Source organism: Macrosteles quadrilineatus, unplaced genomic scaffold (assembly GCF_028750875.1).
Source record: "Macrosteles quadrilineatus isolate MER2022 unplaced genomic scaffold, UCM_ALF_1.0 Scaffold_3__2_contigs__length_128488019, whole genome shotgun sequence".
NCBI classification, from domain to species: Eukaryota; Metazoa; Arthropoda; class Insecta; order Hemiptera; family Cicadellidae; genus Macrosteles; species Macrosteles quadrilineatus.
In genome coordinates, this window is record NW_026542596.1 from 28660233 (window position 1) to 28686409 (window position 26177).

The 26177-nt window shown below is 35.2% G+C and overlaps 2 protein-coding genes across 6 annotated transcripts in view; both read right to left on the minus strand.

Moving 5' to 3' along the window:
• The window catches only part of LOC128988661 (tudor domain-containing protein 7-like), a 166482-nt gene extending 157594 nt beyond the window's left edge, over positions 1-8888 (minus strand). For all 3 annotated transcript variants that reach the window (XM_054410163.1, XM_054410162.1, XM_054410161.1), the window contains exons 1-2: positions 8776-8888; positions 3722-3854 (exon numbers count right to left, since the gene is read on the minus strand). In XM_054410163.1, coding sequence (XP_054266138.1) covers positions 3722-3815 — 94 coding nt within the window. In that variant the 5' untranslated portion in view covers positions 3816-3854; positions 8776-8888. The remainder of the gene's footprint in view (positions 1-3721; positions 3855-8775) is intronic.
• A 14872-nt stretch (positions 8889-23760) lies between these two features.
• LOC128988662 (uncharacterized) overlaps positions 23761-26177 on the minus strand; it is a 33426-nt gene continuing 31009 nt past the window's right edge. For all 3 annotated transcript variants that reach the window (XM_054410166.1, XM_054410164.1, XM_054410165.1), the window contains exon 6: positions 23761-24523. In XM_054410166.1, coding sequence (XP_054266141.1) covers positions 24228-24523 — 296 coding nt within the window. In that variant the 3' untranslated portion in view covers positions 23761-24227. The remainder of the gene's footprint in view (positions 24524-26177) is intronic.

Below are 26177 nucleotides of genomic sequence, written 5' to 3' on the forward strand. Positions count from 1 at the left end.
GGATAACCTTACTTCCGATCCAACGACCGTTGGGACCGATCCTACCTTTAACGACCCAATCGATTTTTCCATCCAACGACCGTTGGGAAGTAACCTATATCCCTGCCGACTACACTCGGGATACCTTACTTCCGATCCAACGACCGTTGGGAACGATCCTACAGTTAACAACCCACTCGAATTATCCATCCAACGACCGTTGGGAAGTAACCTTTTATCCCTACCGACTACACTCGGGATAACCTTACTTCCGATCCAACGACCGTTGGGAACGATCCTACATTTAGCGACCCAATCGATTTTTCCATCCAACGACCGTTGGGAAGTAACCTATATCCCTGCCGACTACACTCGGGAAAACCGTACTTCCGATCCAACGACCGTTGGGAAATAACGTCATTTTCTCCGACCTATTAATCAGGATTAACCGGACATTAAAATCCCAACCGATTCCACGATCCGGTTAAAAGTTATCTTACCACCTTGCAAATCTTATTGTTGGTTATGTGGGCTGTGATGAGACCGAAAACGTAAATTGTTGGACATCGTCCTAAACGTCACGGGTCTGAGCCTTAACCAACAAATAAAACCAAACCTTGGCTTGCTGAGCTTTTTGGAAAAATTTTAAGTGTAAACGGCTTTACCAGGTGACAAGAACGTTGTCGACCAGATAAGTGTTACAATAGCATTAATCATGGGACTTTATTACATAAATTGAAATTGTTTGGGATTGAAGGGAAAGAATATAATTGGCTTAGTACATATTTATGTAACCGACAACAGTTTGTAGAAATTTTAAATTTAAATAACAATAGATTGCTCAAATACAAATCCACTCTTAAACAGGTAATAAGAGGTGTTCCTCAAGGGTCCATATTAGGACCTTTGTTATTCACATGCTACATAAAAGACATGCCAAAATTACATAATAATTATAGCTTATGTCTTTATGCTGATGACGCTAATCTTCAAATAAATGGGCACTCTATTGAGGAGGTTGAGTTGTCATCATTTTCAAACCTGGCTCTTTTAAATCAGTTTTTCCAAAATAATAGTTTAGTACTAAACTCTGCTAAAACAAATTTCATTGAATTCAAAACTTATCAAAATAATAAAAATATGCTGTCACCTACCATCATTCTAAATGAAACTGAATTAGAGAAGGTGTATGAATCTAAATTTTTAGGATTAACTATAGACAGCAACTTGTCTTGGAACAGCCATGTCAATAATCTAGTTTCTAAATTAAACTCTGGGGTATATGCACTAAGGAGGCTCTCAAAAATTTGTTCAACAGAGACTCTGAAAATAGTGTATTTCGCCTATATTCATTCAAATATCGCCTTTGGTCTTTCATTATATGGGGCAACTTCCATTCAAAATTTGAACAAAATACTAAAAATTCAGGAACAATCAATTCAGATTAGCCTTTATTAAAATTAAATTATAATGAATCGGTAAAACTCTTTTTTTTCTAAAATTGGTATCATGACTGTATATGCAATGTACATTTATGAAACTATAATTTATGTGAAAAACCGTCAGGACCAACTTCATTTTGTTGGAGATACTCATAATTATAATACAAGATTCAGGAATAGAATTGGCATTGACAAACATAAACTTGGATTTTATGAAAAAAACCAATGTATATGGGGTCAAAATTTTATAATATGTTACCAAAAGCCATTAAATCTGAGAAAAATATTAATAAATTAAAAAATCAACTAAAAAAATATCTTATTGATTTAACATTATATTCTTTCTCCGAATTCCCATGTAAAAATGATGTGTAAAGAAAGTTTTTAGTTCTGTTTTTCTTTTCATGCATATAACTATATCTTTTGTTTTGACAGCCTTAGTATTAACCAATCTTAGTTATAATGTATCTTAGTATTCATTAATATTGACACCATTCTATGTACAGAGTACGGTACTAATATTGAATAAAGATTTTATTGATTGATTGATTGATTGAAACGTCATCATCGTCTTCTCCGCGATCGCAGCAAAATCTCGAAAATTCCCGACTTTGATATCAAATTTAAGACTAAATCCCGACTTTTCAAGACCATTTTCAAATTCAATACTAATTCCCGACTTTCCCGATTTTCCCGGCTACTAGACACCCTGCTTACATGTTGCAAAGTCTCTCAATAATAATTGGGTCTCACAGCAGCAAATGATTACATGCTTTGTAATCAAATAATTATTGTGATATTTTGTTCAGGCCAATGTTCAAGTATAAATAAATCAAACTCTTTCATAGCATCACTAGATTTCTTCTGAAATTTACTTTTGACACATAGTCAGTAATTGTGTGCAAGTACTTAGATTAATTATATCTGCTTATAAAACCTCCTTAAGTTCTTTACAATCAATTTTACTCGTAATATTTCAACAAAACTAACATAGCAATATGTGGCAACAGCGGGTGTGATGTTCGGCACTAGGGTGAGTCATTCCTTTATCCACTCCTGGCGGATAGAGCGAGGTAGCGATGGCCTGTTTTCAGAGCCTTACTTCAACCTCAGCGCGCAATCCAGGGAGTTATTATACATCGATGTGCAAAACATATTCACAGGTATTACAGCGTTTACATGAGGCGATTATCGATGTCCCCAAGACTGCAGGACATGATCACGGGTGTTGCCCTAATTACATGAGATGATTACTGGTGTCGCAGAGATTGCAAGACAGACATTCACAGATTTTGTCACCGTTTTATCACCAGCCGAAGGTGATGATTACTGATGTTGACGAGACTGCAAGAAATATTTACGCGTGTTGCCGTGGTCGAAGGAGATGATTACTGATGTTGCCGAGACTGCAAGACATGTTCACGGGTGTTGCCGTGGTCGCAGGAGACAATTAAAAGTGTCGTTGAGGCTGCAAGACATGCTCACGGGTGTTGTTGTGGTCGCAGGAGACAATTACAAGTGTCGTTGAGGCTGTAAGACATGCTCACGGATGTTGTCGTGGTCACTTGAGACGATTACTGATGTCTGGAAGACAAATTTTTCTCCTCCCGGTATCCGACCTTATGGCCGTTGTGACAAGGGGCCGTCATGGTTGGATATGAGGGGCGTACTACAATCTTTTTAGCATTTACCGGTACCTAGCTTGTTTTTTTCTTGCTGGATATTTAACTATTATTTTATTTCATTGTATTTGTCTCTTTTTTTATCCTCTACTTTCAATTCATAATGAGATTTAGTAGTTTTTATTTCAAGCAATGATTGATTTAATTCTTTATTTTCACACAGAATGACACTGCCTATTAATAAAAACATTGGCCACTGAAATAAAAACATAATTTTCATCAAATTAAGAGAATCTTCTAATTCATTTTCTTCTAATTATGCAAAATTATTAAATATAGCCAAATATTAAATATTAATACCGGTATATATTATTAAATATATTAAAATTATTAAATATAAAGTTAACGTTAAACACTTAGCCTACACCCAGTGTACTTTCTGTTTCGGCTTTGATTCAAAACTGATACAGTGTGACAAGATAATATATATGTTGGTAGGAATAGGTGTCAAATAAAGAGTTTAATTTGATGGTCCAATGTAGTAAGGGTAATACCGAGTTTAAAGTTAAAAATTATGTACTCAGGGTAGACGAGTTCCATTTTTGGGTGACACAGTGACATTTATTAAGCATTTTTATGACTCACACTTGAATGCAAAAATATGAGGGCCATACTTACGATATAAGTACGACAAAAGAACAGGTCCTTTGCTTGAGACAATAATAGCTCGGATGTTGTTGAGGATTTCCTCCTTACTCTCATTCCCAGACATCTTGAGGGAATGGTCGTTCTTACTTCACCTGCGTACTACCTTTAACAGAAAGAGTAATGATGATGAACGACTGTTTTCTACAACTTAATCAATAGCTTTTAATTAAACAAGAATATTTGTATTGTAGTATTATAATTTAAAAAAAAGAATATTTGGTTTTAATTGTTCTTAGTCAGATAATAGGTGTACTATGGTGACCAATATACCTCAGAGAGGCCTACTTCAATAAATGAAAAACAACATCTCGACAATAAGATTTCATTAATGGATGCATTAAAAAAGGAAATGTATAGGCTACAGTGGAACGTATTTAACTCAAACTTCCTTTTTACACTCCTCAAAGCCAAGTTTACACAATATCAGTCAGTGAGACAGTTGTCTAAGCCAATCGCCATCATGTGATTGTGGAATTATCTTAGGCCAGTTGTCCTCAGTCTACTCCCAGAGACAACTGAATTTCAGGGCTATTGTGAGGGCAAGTGGCAAGGCAATTCGCCTTAAGTGTTTAAAGCACGGAGCTAATAATTTCATACCAGGCAGTTATCTTCTGACAATTGTCTCAACTGTAACGCCTGTAGTGAAGTGAACAGTTAACTGTTAAATTACATTCATTCCGGTGTGTTTTTTTATTTTTTTGTGATGGAATTATCAATTTCATTCTTAGTATGTTGGTTACTCATCACTAAATTAAAATTATACGTACAATTACTAAAAAAAGTGGTGTCATATTTCGAGCTTTCATCAAAGATCATCTTCAGCCTTGTAACAACATAAACAGGTAAATAAAATATGATTTTTATAATGTTTGTTTAGAAATAAACACATGTTTTAATACAATAAGGGACAGAATTTAAATTTTCACTCTAATAGCCTAAATAACGTAAAGGTGGGGATAGCACAAGGCTTATTTTACAGAGTATTTAAAGTATCAGCCCTCCGCCTCAGATGAGAAAACTTATGATAGGAAACAATAAAGGGCACTCCAAAATTGTTCAGGTGGTACCCAATGATGGGTTGGACCTGCCTTCAGATCACATGTCCAAAAAATACTCACTTATGGAAAGCCTTTCAAAGTACTAAATACCAGATAGGAAGGATTGGTCTTGTGGAAAAGGGCCCTGTCCCCACAGGTGATTTAGAATGCTATACACTGATGGTTCTAAGATCAAAAATGGGAGCACTGGAGCAGGTGGGCATTGGATAAATGAAGGCACTGGCATTTGTCTTCCCATGGGGGTGTACCCAACTGTTTTTCGTTTCTAGGTAAATGCTAGCCTATCTTAAGGCATGTTACCTACACGTTACATGTTGATCGGCTCTAATATTGCACAAGACCCAGTTTTAAATCGATATTGACTAATAGGCTACCATCATTGAATGGTTTGCCTTTGTTGGAAAAAGTGGCATTGCATCATCTGTGTTTGTATCCATAAGAGTGCTGTTGGAGGTTAATTGTCCTGTGTTTCTACAATTTGTATTGTGTTTTACAAGTGATTTTGTTTCTGAAAATGAGTTACTGTGTGATAATTATTTCTTATTTGATTGGTAACTATGGATTAAAAGTAAATAATGTATTTATTTGAAAGTCAATAATTAGGACTTAAGTGATAAAAGTAGGCCTATGAGCTTAGGCCTAAGCCTAAAGACTTTTTCAAAAAAGCACCACTGTGAGCTGATTTTTTGAGGTAAGACATTCAAATTTTGCCAGTTTACTAACAAATATGTAGAACACATAGGCTATATCTAACTTAACACTTACTTATAAGAAATATTTTTTCCAGGTGTAGTTGCTGACTGATGAATTTAATTTTTAGGCCTAAGTTATGTATTTTTTCGTACATTGCGAAACATGTTTTTAATATGTAGGCCTAGGAAAAAAAAATCTCACCCAATAAATTGTGATACGGTACCTATTATTTTAAAGATAAATTTAGGTAGGGGAGAGTGGGGCACATTTGAACGGTTTAAATTTGCCGTCATTTTTATACTCGCAGGCCATTGGACCAGCTGTAAAATGTAATCCTCCAATAGGACAACAGGTTGCATTCATCTTCCTCCATTTCTGATCAGTTCTTAGTTTGTTGTTGGGAAAAGAAGTTTTAGAGCGCCACAAGAAAACTTTTTCAGCAGTAGGGATTTGTAGATTTTCAATAGAAAAACTACATCACAGATAATTTTTATCCATTTACCATATGGCTTTTATGTATTTAGATACAATTATGCACTTCACATTGATAAATTACAATTCAAGAAAACATAATTTAACATTTTGCAAAATGGTGCATAGTGGGGTGGATTTGAACAGAGTCTGAGGGGGACATTTGAATATACCATGTTTTCCTCAGGTAAGCATGTTGTTAAAATGTACCCCAACTGATTATAAATTACGGTATTTGTTTCCTATACAAGACAGTAATGAATAATAAATACCCCCGTCGCAGCAAACCTGCATACTAAGCGAATTTCCATTTACCCGGCTTGATTTCTACTAAAATATTCCCTATAAATTTTCAGATTTATTTCCTATTTAAATAACATTAATTTTAGTAAGTAGTTAGGTTTGCTGCTATGGGGAAGATGTTGAGGTGTGTTTTTTCAATTGAAATATTGATAGCTTAGTATGAAATAAGCCAAATTGCCAAATTTGATTAAAATATATCCATAAAAAAGCAAACTAGAACAGTTTATTTATTCTCCATAAGAATAACATGGGAATTTTAAATTTACAATTTTTTAAATTTTCTCCGTAGTCAATGAACATTCAAAAAAACTTCAATATACTAAATTATTAGTTTTTTTAAGCTCTTCAAAATGGTCTAGAGAGAAATTTAGAAATTTAAAGTTTTTAGGGTCAAAAATTAGAAAAACCCATTTTTACCCCATAAAACCCCCCATAAACCCCTGATCCCATTGTCCGATTATGCTGGTTCGCGAACTCGTTCGAATAAATGTAGGTTTACACGTTTGTACCAAATTTCATCAAAATCGGATCAATTTTGCTCGAGTTATCGCGCTAACGGACACATATATAAATATATATGAAGTTGAACGGATGGTGTTTTTGGCCTCTGGGGACCTCAAAACAAAAAAGTAAATCGGTCCCGGGTCTAGGTTTTACCATGAGACCTACGGTAATAGCTTAAGTTCTTATTCCCTATATGGGAAATTCGCTAAAATGTAAGACTATAATCTTCCTCAACCAATGAGTGTGAGAACTGCAAGTGCTGCGAACGAATATAATTTTGCTATTCCTTTGCAACATTTAGGTAACTTAGCTACCGTACAAATAATGTGAATCTAAAACATTAATTGAATAATTAGTTACAATAGAAATAAGAACTGTTTTTATCAACCCACATGCATTTAAACAATTTCTGTAAAATACAAATTTTCATTTTACTCAATTAGTGTGTTCAATTTTACCCCACCAGTGGGATAGTATTGAACGATTTGCATACCTTTGTGCAAACAGATATTGCCAATAACTTGGAGGGTTAATTAAAATAACTAAATTAAAGATAACATTATGTCACAACTGTACGTAAGTAATTATGTTTTTATTAAAAACCTATAGGCCTAAAATTCACCTAAAAAATTAAAGTTTAAAAAGTGTTCAAATGAGCCCTACTCTCCCCTATAGCCTAGGTAACTAATCTAACAAATACCCCCGCCGCAGTAAACCTGCCGACTAAGCGAATTTCCAGTTGCCTGAATTGATTTTCAATTAGGCCTAAATGTATTTAATTAACATCAAGTAACTTAGACCTAGGTTTTTTATAAGTAGGGGACCTATATAGGCTTGCTGCTACAGGAAGGGTAAAAAAGTGTGTTTTAAAGTTATTAATAACTTAGTAGGCTATAAAAAAATAAATAAATTTACCAAGTTTGATCAAAATATATCCATAAACAAGCAAACTACAACATTTTACAACACTTTGCTATACTAAATTATTTATTTTTTTAAGCTCTTTAAAGAGGTGTGGAGAGAAATTGGGAAATTTTGTGTTTTGAGGGTCAAAAATTAGAAAAACCATTTTTTACCCCATAAAACCCCATTCCCATGGTCCGATCATGCTGGTTTGCGAACTCATTCAAGTTTATCCCGCCTTACACCTTCAAACCAAATGTCATCCAAATCTTACAAAAATTAATGTATGTAGGCCTATTCAAGTTAACTTATCGTGTTTACAGATACATTTGATTTATAGGTTTGGGGTACAGTTTCTTAACTGGGCTATGATAATATCTATTGAAACTATCGATTCGATTAGTAAACCTTCATGCGATTTTTTCACCATCAGCAAGTTTGGTTGGTTAGGTTAGGTTATGATAGTTTAATTTTATAATAGGTCTAAGATAGGTATAGCCTATTTAAAAATATCGATTATTAATCAATATTTTCAATTCGATAGTTTAAATCGATATTAGCATAGCCCAGTTAAGAAACTGTACCCTACGTTTGTTTGACATTAATATTTTGCATGGTTTGCTGTGTTGAGTTTTGTCAGAAGTGCCAGGTGGTTTTAATTGCAATGGATTACTATTATGTTTATTTTTCAGGAATAGCCTGAAATATTATTTTAGTTTAATATGTTAGACAAAGCCTAGGCCTTTTGTAATCAACTTAATGAATGGCCGAAATAAATCTTGGCTACCAGTGGTCATGTTAGATGTGGGAAGCAATTTAATTTAACCAAGATTATTGGGCCCCAAAATTCCATAATGAAACTATCATAACTAAACACACTATATAGTTTTCTACAATTGTAAAGGCAGCAAATCATTAACTATTATTTAAGAAAGCATTTCAAAACGTGTCACATTTCTAGGCTGATTGGACATTCGGTGTTCTACCATTTTCGGGATAAGGATTTTTTCTCAATTACTAAACTCAAAACAAAATATTTATAAAAGATAATTTGCAAATGAGGACAAAATTGGTATAAAATTAAAAACTTACAATGTTTCTTCGGAAGGTACGGAAAAATAAATCGTTCGCCAATAATAAAATCACCATTAGCTTAGCTTTACTTTCCATTCGACCATTCCATAAATTCCATTCCAATCCATTTGTTTTGTTGGTAGGCCTAGCCGCACAATTTTTATTTCAGCTGCAGTTATTTTAATAAGAACAAAATGAGAGCATTCTATTGGCTGAGGGAACACCATTATCGCAATGAAACGAGTTGAAGCCATCGGCCTCGGTGGTCTAGTGGATAGCGTGCTAGGCTTCGAATCTAATGGAACCGGGTTCGAAACTCATCGGGTGCACAAACTTTTTGTCTAAGATTTTTGCATTATCAGCAAGTTTGGTTAGTTTTGTTAGGTTATAACAGTTAAATTTTATAATTAAAACCTTATAAAATTGAATTTGAACTATTTATAGTTTTATTTTATGAACAGAACTATTTTTTCGATTAGTAAACCTTCATTGAATTTTTTCATTATCAGCAAGTTGGGTTAGTTTGGTTAGGTTATGACAGTTTAATTTAAAAAAATATAAAATTTAATTTGAGGCGTTTATAGTTTTATTTTATGAACAGAACTATTTTTTCTATTAGTAAACCATTATTCAATTTTTTCATTATCAGCAAGTTTGGTTAGTTAGGTTAGGTTATGACAGTTTAATTAAAAAATTAATTATATATTTTTTTTAGTTTTAGGCCTATAATAATTTTTTTTTAAATTTCTAATTTTTAAACTCTTATTTTGTCCGTATTAAAAAACTGCAGCTGAAATAAAAATCGTGCGGCCTAGCCTATTGGTTTGGTTTTTGGTTGGACTTGTTCCTTAATCCTTGGTTCCTCGTAGTGACTTTGTTTTGATTCCGTTCCGTTCCGGTTCCACCATGCGTGGGGTCCCAGATTATCGACATTCCAAAAGATTGACACTGAAATTGTGCCATCTTGTCGACAACTTAAAATAGAAAAGATGTCGATAAGATGGGATGTCAGTTATTTGGGATGACAAGATGCGGCCATTGAGATAAATAGATTATAACTGGAGTCACTACTCTCTGGTTAAACGGGATAAACTGTCATGTTTGCTGACGACTCAGTACTGTTAACATTGACTATATATCAAATATATCACTCATAGTGAATGCTGTTAACCAGCAACTCATCTGCCGAAACTTTAATTGGAGATTGAAAGTTTCATTTCAATCAACAGAGCCAGGGATTACTGTTTCAGCAATGATCTTGTGTTTAACGAGAGCAAAACACAACAACTTTTCTTTTGAAGGTTAAAGAATGAAGTGTCGTCTCCTCCAGAAATTGAAACAGCTCTATTCATCAAATACCTTGGCGTAATCTTAAACAACTTGCGATGGGATATTTATTATTATTTATTTATTTTGTATACGGCAAACACCATTTTACATTGCAATTATATAATATACAGATGGCTAAAAAAAGATGACGTAATAATACATGCAACCATTACAACTATCTATATGCATGTGGACTCTCTGTCACAAACTCAGTTCTTCCCTCTTTGCTTTGGCGGATCAACCATGTCGCTACACCTGAAGCTACTCGTTCGGCCTACCACGCTTTGGTCGAGTCCCATATGAGATATGGGATTGTTCTATGGGGGAATTAATCTAAAGAGAACGTGAGTCGGGTTCTCACCTTGCAGAAAAAAGCCATTAGAGTTCTCGGAGAAGAGATCTTCAGTGGAGAGAAAGCTGCAGGAACACCTTCTTGCTTCAAGGCACTCAAGATTTCCAACTGTGACCACTATATATATGCGAAGTAGTTGTGTATGCAAGCAGTCAAGACCTCCTCTAGAACGCTGATGTACATCCACACAACACAAGAAATGCTGGAAACTACAACTTACATGAGACTTCAAGATACTCCAGGAAGCCGTCGTACGTCGGGGCCAAGCTCTTTAATCTCCTTACTTCGACCATTAAGAATGGAAACTCACCCAGTCCCTTAAGAAGAGGATGCTACACTGGATGCGTGTAAGCCCTGTCTATATACCATCGATGAGCTCATTGCACTCTGTGGAAGTAGACTTTGACTTTTGTCAAAAATAGAATTTTAGTTGTTTATTCTCTCTGTCTCTCTTAAACATAGGATAAAACGCGCCACTGTTTTTGCTGGTTTGTTTTCAGTGTTTCGAGTTATTAGGTTGGCCGTGTGATCGGTCGGTTGGTGGGATGCTGTCAAATTCCGATTCATTCTAACCTAACTGAATCTTATGCCCGTAATATACTCCCGAACGTGTGAGTTTAGTCGCGCGTTAATTATAGTTAATGAGTAAAATCTCGGACAACTAGAAAGGAAATGTTAACTGCAACGAAATACTCGGTTACAGCAATGCGACGGTTTTCTCCGAATTTACAATAAATGTCAATAAGTTCGGCAAGAAACAACACCATGAAAGTTTTACAATAACGTTTGCTTAATTAATGAATTAGTGCAAGTAGTATTTTGGTTGGAGCACATACAGTACCTGATATAATACTACTCCACTTTTGGACCTTGGTAAGTTGTGGCTGCTGGTACAGGGCCTCTCAGCAACGTGGTCCAGGGATCAGCAAAGGGAGTTGACTCAGCAGGGGGGGGGAAGGCACCTTCTATTCTATGGGAACTGAAGCGACGTTCTTGGGGGGGGGGGGGTGATGACGATGGTACAGTCACAAATGGCACAAGATGACACATATGCACTTCTCTCCAAAATAAACTTGCACTTATAAAAAAATAGTGCACTTAATAATAAAACCAACCCTTTGAAGGTATTGTACTTAAAAGTAAATGAAACTGCCATTTTTCAACAAAAGCCACAAGTCTCTGCACGATCTCAGCGTGTTCGAGTGAAAGGTCAAATAAAATAAAATCACTGTCTAAAAGAACTAAAAAGCAATTTTTACAAAGTATTATGTATTTGAACCGGAAAAATATATACTTTTGCGGTAATTGCAGTTCGATAATTCATGGCCATGCAGCACAGGAGTTGCCGGGACACGATGATACATACGGAAGATAGAACTGACCAAGTGGCGTCTTTCCCTCTCCACTAACATTGAAATTGACCATAATCTATATCTCAATGGATTTTTAGTCCTTGGTGGTAATAAATGAAGATTTGAACAGATTTTAGTAGTAGGCTATATAGCGTAAACTATCGTACGTCACTCGTCCAAAATGTGTTTACCGGACTCCCGTCCGCGAGGACGAGTTCCTTGACGCGGTTAGTTACATGATGTCGGTGGATGTGTTTACCGGACTCGTATGGTAATCCCGTACTCGACTTCGTCTCCAGAGTTAAAGGAAAGAATGATGTTATAAAAAATGAATGAAATTGCATACGAACTTCATAAACTTGCAAGAAAGAATTTCATTAGAAGGTCTTTTAAAGTATTAGGTATAAATGAAACCGTACAATAGATTTAATTGATATGCAAAACTATGCTAGAGAAAATTCTGGCAATAAATATATTTTAACTTTAATAGATACATTTTCTAAAAAAGCTTATGCTGCTCCGCTAAAAAAACAGGGTTAGTGGTTACAGAAGCCATTAAAACCATTCTACCAAAGGGGGTTAAAAATATTCAATCTGACAATGGAAACGAATTTTCTAATCAATATTTTAGCAAACTAATGAAAAAGTAAATATTAATCACTATCACACATTTTCTACAACTAAGGCTGCAATTGTGGAGAGGTTTCAGAGAACTTTAAAGAATTGGTTATATAGGGAATTTAGTGCTCAGGGGAGTTATAAATGGTTGGATTTACTTCCAAAGTTAATTCGAAAATATAATTATAAGGTGCATAGATCTATAGGTACGAAGCCTAACCAAGTGAATATTAAGAATAGTAAATATGTGCATGAGAGGTTGACTGCTAAAGTAGTGCAAGTTAAAAAGCCAAAGATATAAGGTAGGTGATAGTGTGAGAATTTCTAAGTATAAACATGTTTTTAGTAAAGGATATACCCCGAATTGGACAGGGGAGCTATTTACAATAGCAGAAGTTAAGAATACAAAGCCTGTGACTTACATCTTGAAAGATGAAAATGGCAATATAATCAGAGGAGGATTCTACACAGAGGAGTTGTTAAAGACCAAGTATAAAGACATTTGGTAGAGAAGGTAATTAGGAGTAAGGGTGATTTATTGTATGTCAAATGGCTTGGGTTCCCAAGTAGCCAGAATTCATGGATTTCTACTAAAGATACCATTCCACAGCCCCACCACTAGAGGCAAAAAGTAGGAGCCCGACAATGGGTCGGGAGCATGCCCGCGACCGGGAGCACGCCATGAGCCCGGAGCGCGCCCGAGTTTGCGTACAAACCTCGCTCGATTTTGAGAATATACATGTGAATGGATGTGGATTTCAAATAGTAATGGAGTTGTACAATGTTATTGAACATTTATATAGGCTTGTATAGGCCGTGGGCAGGATTTTTAAAAAATTGGCTAAAAATGCCCACCATGTTATTCTTATGGGGAAAACATGCCTAAAGTGGGATATCTTTGCTAGTTCGCCACTACTTTACATTTACACCTGTAAGGGTCAATAAATATAAGAAATAGCTTTTTTAGCTTGATATCGAATATATTTATGGGGAATAAGTAAGAAATAAGGTTTGACAATTATATAGGGATGTTAAGGTAAAGATCAGGATTTTTGGAATTGGTGGCCAAAAAATGATCACCATGTTATTCTTATGGGAAAAAACGCCCCAAGTGATGTTAAACCGGTAGTTCACCACTACTAACTTATAATTTTTAATTATAAAATTAATTTTAAAATTTAGTATTATAAAATTAAATTCTCATAACATAACCTAACCAACCAAACTTGCTGATACTATAAAAAAAGATATAAGATAAAAATCGAATAAAGGTTCAATATTAAAAAAAAAGTTCTGTTCATAAATAAAATTATAAATGCATCAAATTCTAACAAAAGATGTAGGCCTACAGTTAAGAAGTATTCGCATTCTAAGTAAAAATCGTTGACAAAAAGTTAATGTCCCCGGCAGGTTTCGAACCCGGGACTTTCTGAACACCAAACCGAAACGCTGGCACCTATGCCACGAATGCCGCTGAAATCACATTGTCTCGTTACGGTAATCGTGTTGCCTCAAGAGAAGACATTAGCCACTAGAGATATGACGTCACTACACCTTTAGCCTTAGTCCCTCCCGTGGGGGACGCGGAAAGGTCACCCCCGGAAACATCACCCCCTACGTCATATTGACGTCAGAGACCGGGGGGTGATGTTTCCGGCCGCGGACACCCAATTTCAGTTGCAGCATGCACTCGTCGATATGACGAGTTATTTTTGAGTTTGCGTATTAATTAGATATTTATATTCACTTATCATATACAATTACACAGATTTTCTAATTACAATTGATGTTAACCGGATACATTAACCCAATCGTTTTCAAAATGCACACCCGGGAAAGGTCTCCCCCTGCCTTGATCACCCCCCGGTGTACCTGCTGAAGGGCTCGGGCTCGTGACTCGAGCCAGCTATTGTTCTCAAGGGTAAAGACTGTCCCATATTACCACCGCTCGACTGAACTCCCAAGAATGGGAAGGATTTTAACTAGCATAAATGGGAAGGACTATAAACACTACTATATTGTACTAATCGTACTACGGACTATATTGTACTATAAACAGTACAAGGAAGCCAACTTTGTCGGGTGACTGTAGGAAAAAAGACCTTGAATCAGTGTTGTATATGGCTAGTAATTATAAGCAGCAACAAAAAGCTGTGATACGCAATGAGAACTGTCAAAGTAGGATTGTTTACAGTTGTTTGGGTTTTTCATTTTATCAATAATTTGTGATATTTTGAGAATTTTTTATAATTAATTTTCTCAATTTTTTAGGTGGTTTAGGTGAAGTGGTAGAACATCATGGCTATGGTAGATGTGTAATACTATGTATAGTATACCGTAAATTTAAAGAAGCAAAATTTATTAAACTGTGTCCTCCCCCATTGAAAACACAAAGCTTGAGTATAACCATTCCTCTGAGCTAACTGTGCTTGTTGAATATGAGTGTTTTCAAGTGGTGAAAGAGTAGCCGACAGGTGCAATGGTCACAATTAATACTTAAATATTTTTGATGCTACAGTATAATATGATTCTGTTAATCTGTTTAAGCCTCAAGTAGTTGAATTGTTTTTCTGGTAGTTGGAGAGGATACAGTACTAGTATTTGAATATAGATTATTTAATTACTATTAGATTAGTAGGCTACTGTTATAATTGATTGTTATATAATTAATTAATCTTTTCTCTATAACTATTAAAAACTTGCTTAAATAAGTTAAAGAATATAAAAAAAAAAAAATAATTATAATAATTATTATAAGTTAAGCAGGTGTTCATAGCTGTATAATTCTTCGATATTTTATGTGTACTATTTTTCTGTGTCATTGGCAACCTTATTTTTTTAAAGGCAGAGGTATTTATTTTTATAAAAAAATTCTTTTCTCTCTGTATCACAACATCATCTGACTACATTCATTATTGATCCAAATTTTTACAATATTTGTCTTATATTCTGCTGCCATAACATTTATGTACTTTTAAATAAATCAATTTGTTAAAATTCGTTTTAGAATGTTTTATACTTAAACCCAACGAATGCCCAACGAAGGCCCAACGATTCTTTTCTTTGTAGGGCCAACGAATACCAGTTTCCGTTGGGCCAACGTTGGCAAATCGTTAAAATTTCTGCCAACCATTTCCCAACCGTGCCGACCATTTCCCAACGTTGGGCCAACGATGTGTGCTACTTGGGTACGGATTTAATTAATCGCAAGTGAAATAATTTGTAGGGTAACTGTAAATGAAAATATAGATTCTTTGTTTATAAAATTGTTCTTGAGTCTTGATAACCGGAAATAGTTATTTGTGTAGCTAGTGAGCAAAGTGGGACTTTGCTGCACAAGAGAGCAACGTTTACTCACTATAAAGCATATAAAATAATTAATCTTTCAAACACTATACAACACGTTTAGGTTCAGCTGGCAACACAAATAGATGCCCTAGAGAAAGTAGTCCCCGGTCCGTATCACTCCGCTATTTTTCCTCGGCAAGCAATTGTGCTCCGCGACTTGAGAAAAAATAGTTCCGTATATCTTTGTAATTTGCAGCGGTTTCCGCGCCTAAAAAATCTTTTAAAGGTATTTTCTTGTTTATTAAGATCGTAGGAATGTTTTAAAAACGTTTAAAAGAAAAGTCCAGAGAGTTCAGAAATGCCGAAAAGAGAACATAAACTATAAACACGAAATGACAGGTTAAATCGTAGTTATAATAGTCAATCAGCTGCTCATAGTATTATTATCTTTAAGTGTTGCCAACGTTCGTTGGAATCCTGATGTGCGCCGAAGTATAAACCGTACGACAAAGTATAAATATGCAGCAATTAGCAGCTTTCTGTACTATAAACACTAAACAGTACAAGGAAGCCAACTTTGTCGGGTGACTGTAGGAAAAAAGACCTTGAATCAGTGTTGTATATGGCTGGGAAACTTGCATTTTTTTAATGAGCAAACCCCCAGGAAAATTCCAAAAAGTCGCGTTTTTAAATTTTAACCCCCCCCCCCCCCGAAATTTTGATTTGATATGGGGAATAACATAAAAAATGGCCGACTTTGGTGTGTTCATCTGAACGGCTTAGAAATGTGCTAGAGACTTGAAATTTAGTAGTAACGTAGTATGGTATCTTAAATTAACGGGGAAATTTGCAAAAGTCCGATTTTCAAATTATAACCCCCCCCCCCAAAAAAAAATCCAAAATCTTTAAAAATGGCCAACTTTTGGTGTGCTCATCTGAACGGTTTAGAAACAAGCTAGAGACTTGAAATTTGGTAGTAACGTAGTATGGTATCTTAAATTAACGGGGAAATTCGCAAAAGTCCAATTTTCAAATTCTAACCCCCCAAAAATCCAAAATGGCGGACCTCTGAAAACGACAAAACAGGTTTTTTTCAAACAGCTATAGCTCGAAAACGGTAAGAGCTAGAAACGATTTGAGGAAAAATCGTCGGTTTGGAATTAAATTCTCTACAAGACACTATTATGCGTTTTTTGAAAATCGCACTCCTTCACCTAAAAAAACACCGTACTTTCAAAATTTGGTAGATTTTATTCAAATTTTTAACGTTTTTTGCTATTTTTTCGTACCTAAATAATTATTTTTAGCAAATATTATTAATGTTTCGTACTCTCCTTAGGTTACTTTACATTTCACCCTTTACATGTTTTTTCGTAACTTTACTCCTTGACCCCCAAAACTTAAGTTTAATGTGAAAATTTGTTTGGTTGTTTACCAATTTAAAAGCCCCATGTTATTCTTATGGAGAATAACGTTGAAAGTGGCCGACTTTGGTGTGCTCATCTGAACTGTTTAGAAACGTGCTAGAAACTTGAAATTTAGTAGTATTGCAGTATGGTATCTTAAATTAACGGTGAAATTCGCAAAAACCCCATATTCAAAAGTTAACCCCTCAAAAATCCAAAATGGCGGACATCTAAAAACGACTAAACAAGATTTTTTCAAACGGCTATAACTCAAACACGGTAAGAGCTAGAAAAGATTTGAAAGAATTTTCACGGTCAGGAATTAAATTTTCTACAAAACACTACTGATGGTTATTCGAAAATAGCACTCCTTCACCTTCAAAAAACGCCCTATTTTCGAAATTTAGTAAATTTCTCTCGAATCTTTAATGGTTTTCGCTACTTTTTCCAACTTAAGTACGGTAAATTATTTTTGCAAATATTATTAACGCTTTGTATTTCCCTTAGTTTACTTTAAATTTTACCAATTACATGTTTTTTCATAACTTTACTCCTTGACCCCCAAGACTTAGGTTTAATGTAAAAATTTGAAAGTTTTACGAGCCCCATGTTATTCTTATGGAGAATAACATTGAAATTTAATGACTTTGGTATGGTCATCTGAATCGTTTAGAAATGTGCTAAAGACTTGAAATTTGGTAGTATTGTAGTATGGGATCCTAAGTTATAGACATACCAAGAACAAAACAACCCGCGCAGAAACGAAAAGATCATGTGGTTCGCACCGGTAGGTGTGGCGTACCATTCAAACCTGCGCGGCTCGAAACGGCCCAGGGTTCTTTTGTTTCTGGTATTACTATAAAGGTGAAATTTGCAAAAGTCCCATTTTCAAGTTTCAACCCCCTCTCCCCTTACGAAAATCCAAAATGGCAGACATCTAAAAACGACAAAACACATTTTTTTACTACTATAACTTAAACAATAAGAGCTAGCTAAGATTTGAATGCATTTTCATGGTCAGCAATTACATTTTCTACAAAACCCTTTTATGTGTTTTCCGAAGATTTGACACCTTCACCCCTAAAATGCCCTACTTAAAAATTTTTTAAATATATTTCAAATGTTTAATAGTATTTACAATTTTTTTCCTACATAATTATTTTTTTTAGATATTATTAATGTTTTGTATTCTTATTACTTTGCTTTACATTTTACTTATTCATGTTTATTCATAACTTTACTCCTTGATCCCCTAAATTAAAGTGCAATGTCAGAATTTGAAATATTTTTCCACTTTTACGAGGTTATTACAGATTCTTTACTTATTCTATGGGCGCAAGGGTATAGAATATATACACAGTTTTTTCTATTAGGGCTATTTATAATGGTATGAATATAAAAGGGACCTTAACCCCCCCCCATGCCACATATTTCTAACTTTTACAAATTGCCTATATTTAGGACAGGTTTTTAATTTTTATATTTCTTCGGACATGTAAGTTATATGTACTTTTAATGCTTTCACCCCTGATGGAAAACTTACGAAAGCGACATTTTAAAATTTTCACTCCCTCAAAACATTTGGAATGGTGGATTTACAAAATATTTCAAATGGCTACTACCTGTGCAATGGTCTACTGTCAATCAATTGTTAGGTTCTTGACATCTATGGCATTATAAATACCCAAAATATTTGAGCAATTCACAATATCAAATATTAAACCCCCCCTTAACAGATAATTCAACCGCCCCCCCCAAACATTTCTTAAACTACTTACTCTAACCCCCCAATATTTCTTTATAAAACACTTCTGGTGCATTGGACTAAATAATTATAGACATGCACAATGTAGCAGGATTGTCGCCCCTAAGTTTCAAAACTCTACAATCTTTAAATATTAATTAAACATCATCATTAATTGTTAACTCCCCCTCACATATATAGAAATCCACCATCATTCAAATTTGACAGAGATTTGAGAAATGCTGAGAGTGCTATCTAGACCACTTCTAGGTGTGCTACAGACTTGAAATTTCCCCGGCTTCTTGGTGATGGCCTCTCACCCCTTCCTAAATTTCTAAATGACTACCAACAGGTAGGGGGCCTGGGGGCGGAGCCCCCAGCGAGCCAAGGGCGAGTCTATAAATATACACATACTCATACACACACTTCATACACATCAATTTACTGATTGATATTCCACCACATCGTCTACTATTTTTTCTGTGGAAAAGCTATTGTCCAAGCGACAATAATAATGAACGAGCGGCCGACCCTCAGAACAATGGGCTGGAGAGGAAGGGCAGCAGGTAGGCTGCCGAGCAGCCCAGCCAGCCCTACTAGGGATAGCGTTTCAGGGGGGGACGATTCCGGGGTGTACATAGGCGATGCCTTGCCGGGGGAGACCTTTCCGTTTCTACTTGTTTGAATTAAAATTAATAACATAATTATTTCGTATCAACTAGACTTTGATAAATTACTTGTCAAGCCCTTGGGGGGGGTACGATTCCGGTCGCAGACATAGATTTTATACCAGCTGGTTGTCTGGTTTCGTGACGTCACGATTAGCCTGGGGGGTGACGTTTCCGGGGGAGACCATTCCGGCGACCCCCTCCCGTGTGCCAATTCCCGCAGCGGTTACGTGTCCGGTCGGTAACCGGACGTGGATTAGGCGTGAGGCATTACTAAAAAATAGCTTCATTTGTCAACTTAAGTGAACAATCAAGTATGTTAGAGTCGGTTCTAGAATCTTTTCCTTTTTCATTTTCAGTGAAATTTACTTGGCGGTTGTACGTTCCTTTTTCATGTCGACCAATTTTTTTTTGTTTTGAAAATCCGTTCTACTTTTAATTTTGCAAACTTTTGCCAGGTGACCTTTTGTATCACAATTATTACATATTGCATTTCTAAATCTACGTTGTTTCCTAAAATGGTTACCACCACAAGAATAGCATAAATAGTTTGAATTTGTAATTAGAACCTTTCCATTGCTCTAATAATCGGAAAATGAAATCAGATTTTTCTTTGCTGAAGTGGTAAAAACTGAACTTAATGTTCTAGCAAATTCAAATACAGTATTGAAATCTGTGTAATCTTTCTGAAGTAAATTACTCTAATAGAATCGTCATTTATACCCATTATGAAGGATGTAATGAGAGCATCTTGATAAAAGTCACCAGGGAAATCACAACTGCTGGCTAATTCTTTTAAGTTACTTGCAAAGGTGGACAAAGATTCAACACCTTGCTTCAGTGAAAAGAATTTGACTCTTTCAGCAACTTTAAACTTTACTGGCTTGAAATGCTTTACCAAAAGTTCATAAAGTTGTTCATAAGTGAATTTTCAAATTTCTTTTGGCTTGCAAATAGTTACCAATGTTTAAAGAACTGTACTAACCACTAACCAGGCAGTCAATGAATACACATCTTTTTTTCACATCTAGGTTGACTTACCAACATAGGATTATTAAGAGTTGCTGGTAATGTATCTTCAGACATTATAATGAAATAGACTGTGGAATTGAATAAACTATCTCTTAAGTTTTCCATAAAATCATCCTTGCCGCAAGTTTTATGTTTGAAGTAAATACATAAATTGATTGGTAAATTAGTTTAACAAAAAGAACTGAACTTATTCATGAGTCAAAACTAAAAACAAAACAATAATAAAAACAGCTTAAAAGTCAGCTGCAATTTAAACCATGTTAAAAACATATCAGAAACATTCTCAGAAAACCGACAGAAAATTATAATGCGAAATGCAGGACCTAAAGCAAAACATGGATGCTGGCTAACATGCGTGCCTCTGAAGAAACTTAATCTAGACATGTCCCCACAAGAATTTAGGGATGCACTTGCTCTACCTTATGGGAAAACACCTGTAAACTTCCCATTAAGATGTGAGGGATGCGGAAATGAGTTCAGTGTGGAGCATGCTCTTAAACGTCGGAATTATAATAAAAAGACACAACGAAATAAGAGACACAATAGGTATCATGATGGAACAGGCCTGGGGAAACTGCATAAAAGAGCCCTTGATAGCAGAAGGCAGCCATCTACAAGAACCTGCACTAAAAGCTGATTTAGCGTGTAGAGGCGTATGGAAGACTTAGATGGAGGCATTGTTTATGTTCGTATCCTGGACACTGATGCTCCATCTTATGTCTCCATCCCTCATCAACTAGTTATAAAAACAGCGGAAGATTAAAAAAAAGTATACTAAAGCTTGCGAACAACGACATGCATAATTTACTCCTCTTGTCACAAGTGTTGATGGAATTTTTGGGAATGAATTCCAAATGTTTTAAGGGTTATGGCTGAAAAACTATCAGACAAATTGAAAAAACCATACAGTTTGGTAATTAATTGGATAAGATCAAGAACAATTTGTGCTGTTTTAAGGGCAACCAGTATGTGTTTGAGGAGAAGTAGAAAGAAATGGCAGTCAGCGAGAGAATTTGAAGATGGAGCTGGAATTCAAAATTTCTTTGTGTAAAAATTAATTGTCAATTTCTAATTGTACAGTAGTCTACTCTTTTTTTCTAAAATTTCTATTATAATTTATATTACTTAAAATATTTAACAATAAAAAAAAATAATAATAACCTTCATTTGAATTTTTCATTAAGAAATGGCATTCAAAGCAAAATCTTTGACAAAAAAATAAAGTTACTGATGAGATTCGAACCAGGGACCTCTTGCATATCAAACGAGCACTCTATCCACTACTCCAAGAACGCAGATGGCTATACATAGTATTGTCATGATAATGGCGTTTCGGGCCCCCACAACCCCGTGACGTCACTGCCGGACGTCAAATCCACGTCTGGTTCCTGGACGCGTATCCTCTGTGTAGGACGCATTAGGTTTAGCCCTATGGCATTTGATTAAAGAACAACCATCGGTTTATGATCTTGTTAAAATGGGTTGCTCGTAAAATAAATAAATAAACTTATATTGTAATCATAATTTTGACATATTTTTGTTTACTATCAACAAAACAACAGGATGACACCATCTTGATCTTGCCTCTAATTTGACAAGTCCCACCAACCGATCACACGGCCAACCTAACAACACAAAACTCTGAAACAAAACCAGCAAAAACAGTGGTACGTTTTTAAACACATAGTGGCATAGATAAAACATACTCCTCAAGTAGATATTTCACCCCCATGCTAAGCGTTGATGCTCGGGAAAATTGGTGCGACCGCTGCGGTCCCGTGTGGATTTCTCTGAAACGTACGATCTAGGCATCCATTCAATACTGCCACGTGGCCAATTCAGGAACTGAAGTAGTGTGGCAAGGGGAAGGTTGTGGCAAGGCGAGAGACGATAGACAAATACAGACACTAGACACTACACTAGTGGCAGTGGCAGTGCGATGGTACAATTTGTTTGATTGATAAGTGTACTTGATACGCGTGTGCAAGTGCCACTTGAATCATCGTTCCAGCACTCACGCCACTGCAATATTATTACATCTTGTCCCTGATATCGAGAAATAAAATATCCTATCTATAACTCCAACTCGATGCAATACCATGTCATTATTTAAGTATCATACGCAAATATGCTCTATCATCCACGCTTTATACAATTTGTTCTGTTCAACTAATTGGCTTAGGCTGGGTAAACTATATTTTGATAACATAGAGTGTTTGCAAAATTTATGAATGTCTCAAATTTTTGATGGGGCTAAAATTAAGTTTGGTACAGCAATGTAATACAGTAACAATGCAAATTGAGATGTTTATCCTACAAAAGACTATTTTCTATGAACAGATTTTTTATCCTTTAAATTTTTCGGACGGAGACAAAATCCTCTTGGACACTCAAAAACCCTTGTCAAGCTGTGGCAGGGGTACTTTACCCTTAGAACATAACATTTTGCAATTTCTTTCCAAACCAGTTTGTAGAGCTTAAAAAACTAAACTATTTAGTATGTTGAAGCATTGTTATGTGCATAATGATTACGGAGAAGATTCAAAAAATTTTAATTTTAAAATCCTTGTTATTCTTATAGAGAATAAATAACTGTTGTAGTTTGCTTGTTTAAGCATATTTTGATAAAATTTTAATTTGGAAGAGAATTTATGTATTTCATAATAAACTACATACTGTATTTAACATTTTACAATAACACACTTTTAAACCCTCCCTGTTGCAGCAAACCTAAGTACTTGTTAAACAATGCTATTTAAATAGGAAATAATATTTTTGAGGATATATTTTATTGTAAATCCAATCAAGCAAATGGAAATTCACTTAGTCTGCAAGCTTGCTGCGGCAGGGGTATTTTGTTAATAAAATAGGTAAATATTTCATTAATCGTTACTAAATTTTACTTACGTGTAGAATACATGTTGATATACCTTCGTTTCAAGTTTCATGTATATAGCTTAATTCTAAGTACTTTCTTTTGGAGATTGACCCGAGTCAACCAAATAAAATTAGCTATTTATGGTGTTTTTTTGTAAAAAAAATATATGTTGTTCCAAACCTTTGTACCTTTGTTCCAAAGTTTCATGCAAATATCTACATTATAAGTGGGCATTTTGCTAAATGTATTGAATTTGTTGACCCGGGTCAACAAAAAAGAGAGACCCGGCAGCATCAATCTCCGTCACAGGAATCATAAATAAATCAAATGCCACAAACAACAGTTATTTTTAATTTTTATTTTATAATTTAAGTTTTAAGTTAGTTCTGTTCTAGAATGGTGTGGTTTTAGTAAATTCTTTATAATTGAGGTTATTAGTATTCCGTCTCTTTATGCTATGATGTAGCAGACGCCAGGCCGCAGTCTTCAACAAGAAGACTCTTCTATTTCAGTGGCCAGTTTTTTGTTTGCAATAAGTGATCAGTCAGGCTGTAGAGGCTTGTTTCTTGGGAGGATCGTGTCAAGGCACCACCACGTCAACCCGCCACCTAAAAGAAGAATAAGGTTGGGGTGGTGAGTTGAAGTGGTGACACGTTGACCAGAGCGTGCACGACAACCCGCCACCTCGGATAAATGTGTGTTAGCGGGTCGTAGTGGTGGTGCATAGACATGTACGGACACGTCGACGAGCCACCATTTTCTGGACGCCGACAGGTTAAGAAGTGTATTTATGCAATAACAAGTTACTCAGAGAAAATTCTTACTGCCCATCCCTCTGTGTGTGAATAATTTGTTTTTTCAAAATTTGTAGCTAGGTAAAGAGGGTGAAGGAAAATATCCAACATCTCTTCCAAATAAATGGTTGACTTTTCCAAAAATGTTTTCACATCCAGAGTTCTTCCCATCAATCTTTTCATGTTCAGACGAATTGGTGGGTTGAATCTTTTCCCACGAGTATTCTTCTTAGAAATGAGTCGCTTGCCATTTAAGAGTCTATTGAAATCACCAAGAGTTGATCTTGCCATGCACTGGAACGAACCTGTAAAACAATTTTTGATTCTGCCGTAAATTTGTTTCAATTGATATTTTGGAAACTCATATAGTTTATAGTTTGGGATATTTTCAAAAAATATAATTTGGAAATGTTGAATTCGGGTAGAAAATGTCAAAATATAACTAGACGTTTTAATATTATAGATACGCATAAGGTTAATATGAGAAACCCCAGAGCCACTGGGGTCGAGCCCGAAAGGATTTTTGTGATAAGAAACATTTTTAGGGAGTGAGCTTTCAAACCACCCATTGATTAATAAAATTGATCCATTAGAACTGTAGATCTTAAGTTATACAGTACAACAATTTTGAAAACTGATTTTCATAAGAGTAGATTTACAAACAGCAAGACAATGCAACACAGGGCCAAATGTTCAACTGAACCATTGAGCATTGAGGGTGATTAGGCCTACACTGCTGAACTAACCTCAATACTGATCGTTGTAATTGATTCACTCAGCGACCACAAAATATAAAAAAAAAAATAATTCTGTGGTGGCTGGAATCACTTGATAGCAGTAAACAGATGTTTCAAGAATAAACTTCTCGATGATATTCAACACGGTTTTCAAAGGTACCGGTCAGTGACAACAGCAGCAGCAGATTTTGTTAGCACCATCATTGAGTCAGTAGATAAGGGAGAACACACTTTAGGTATTTTTATGGATTTATCAAAGGCCTTTGATAGTGTTAAATATTCAACCTTAATTAAAACACTAAAATCATTGGGCATGTCTAATAATGAGTCTTTGGAATGGTTTACTTCATATCTAAACAATAGATTTCAATGTGTGGAAATTACTCATATTTCACAAAAGAATAGAGTTTATAAAATTGTATCTGATCTTAAGCCAGTGAAGTATGGAGTACCCCAGGGTTCGATATTAGCCCCTCCTTTATTCATTAGTTATTTGAAAAATATAGAATCAACATTAACTAATATCCAAAGTAGTCTGTCTATGTGCTGATGACTCGTATATAAAAATATCTGGGAAAAACACGGAACAATTTGAACTTCTCTCAAATATTGAATTGGAAAACATAGACAATTATTTTAACAAATTAAACCTTAAATTGAACATCAATAAAACAAATTTTGTCTATTTTAGAACACCTCAAAATAAATTCAAGCATTACCCACAGTTGTCTTTGAGGGTCAAATTATTGAAACTTAATTATTGAACTTGGATTGGAGATTGATGAACCCCTGAGTTGGGATGATCACATAAAATGAGTACTTTCCAAAATCAATTCAGGGAAACACGCTCTTTCAAAAATGCTTAACCCTATGAAAAGTTACACCCTCAACCCAAAACAATTTTCAGAAAAGGTAAAAGCTTGTTGATAAGAAAGGCCTATTAAAAAGTGAATGACTTTGAATGATTCTGAAATGTGATAAGATAGCCTTGGGTACCTACTTAACATAGCATTGAATGATCAAATAATCTGTTTTATAAACTTACTACTGAACAAGAAAGACAGACTTCACATTGTAATAGATAAACATAACCCCGATTTACTACTACTTTCAGAGCATGGCTACCTCATTTAAACATGAAGACTTAATAAGCACCAACATACAAGGATATTTAACACATAGAATATGTGGGGTGGTATAGCTCTATACAAGAAAGCGAGCC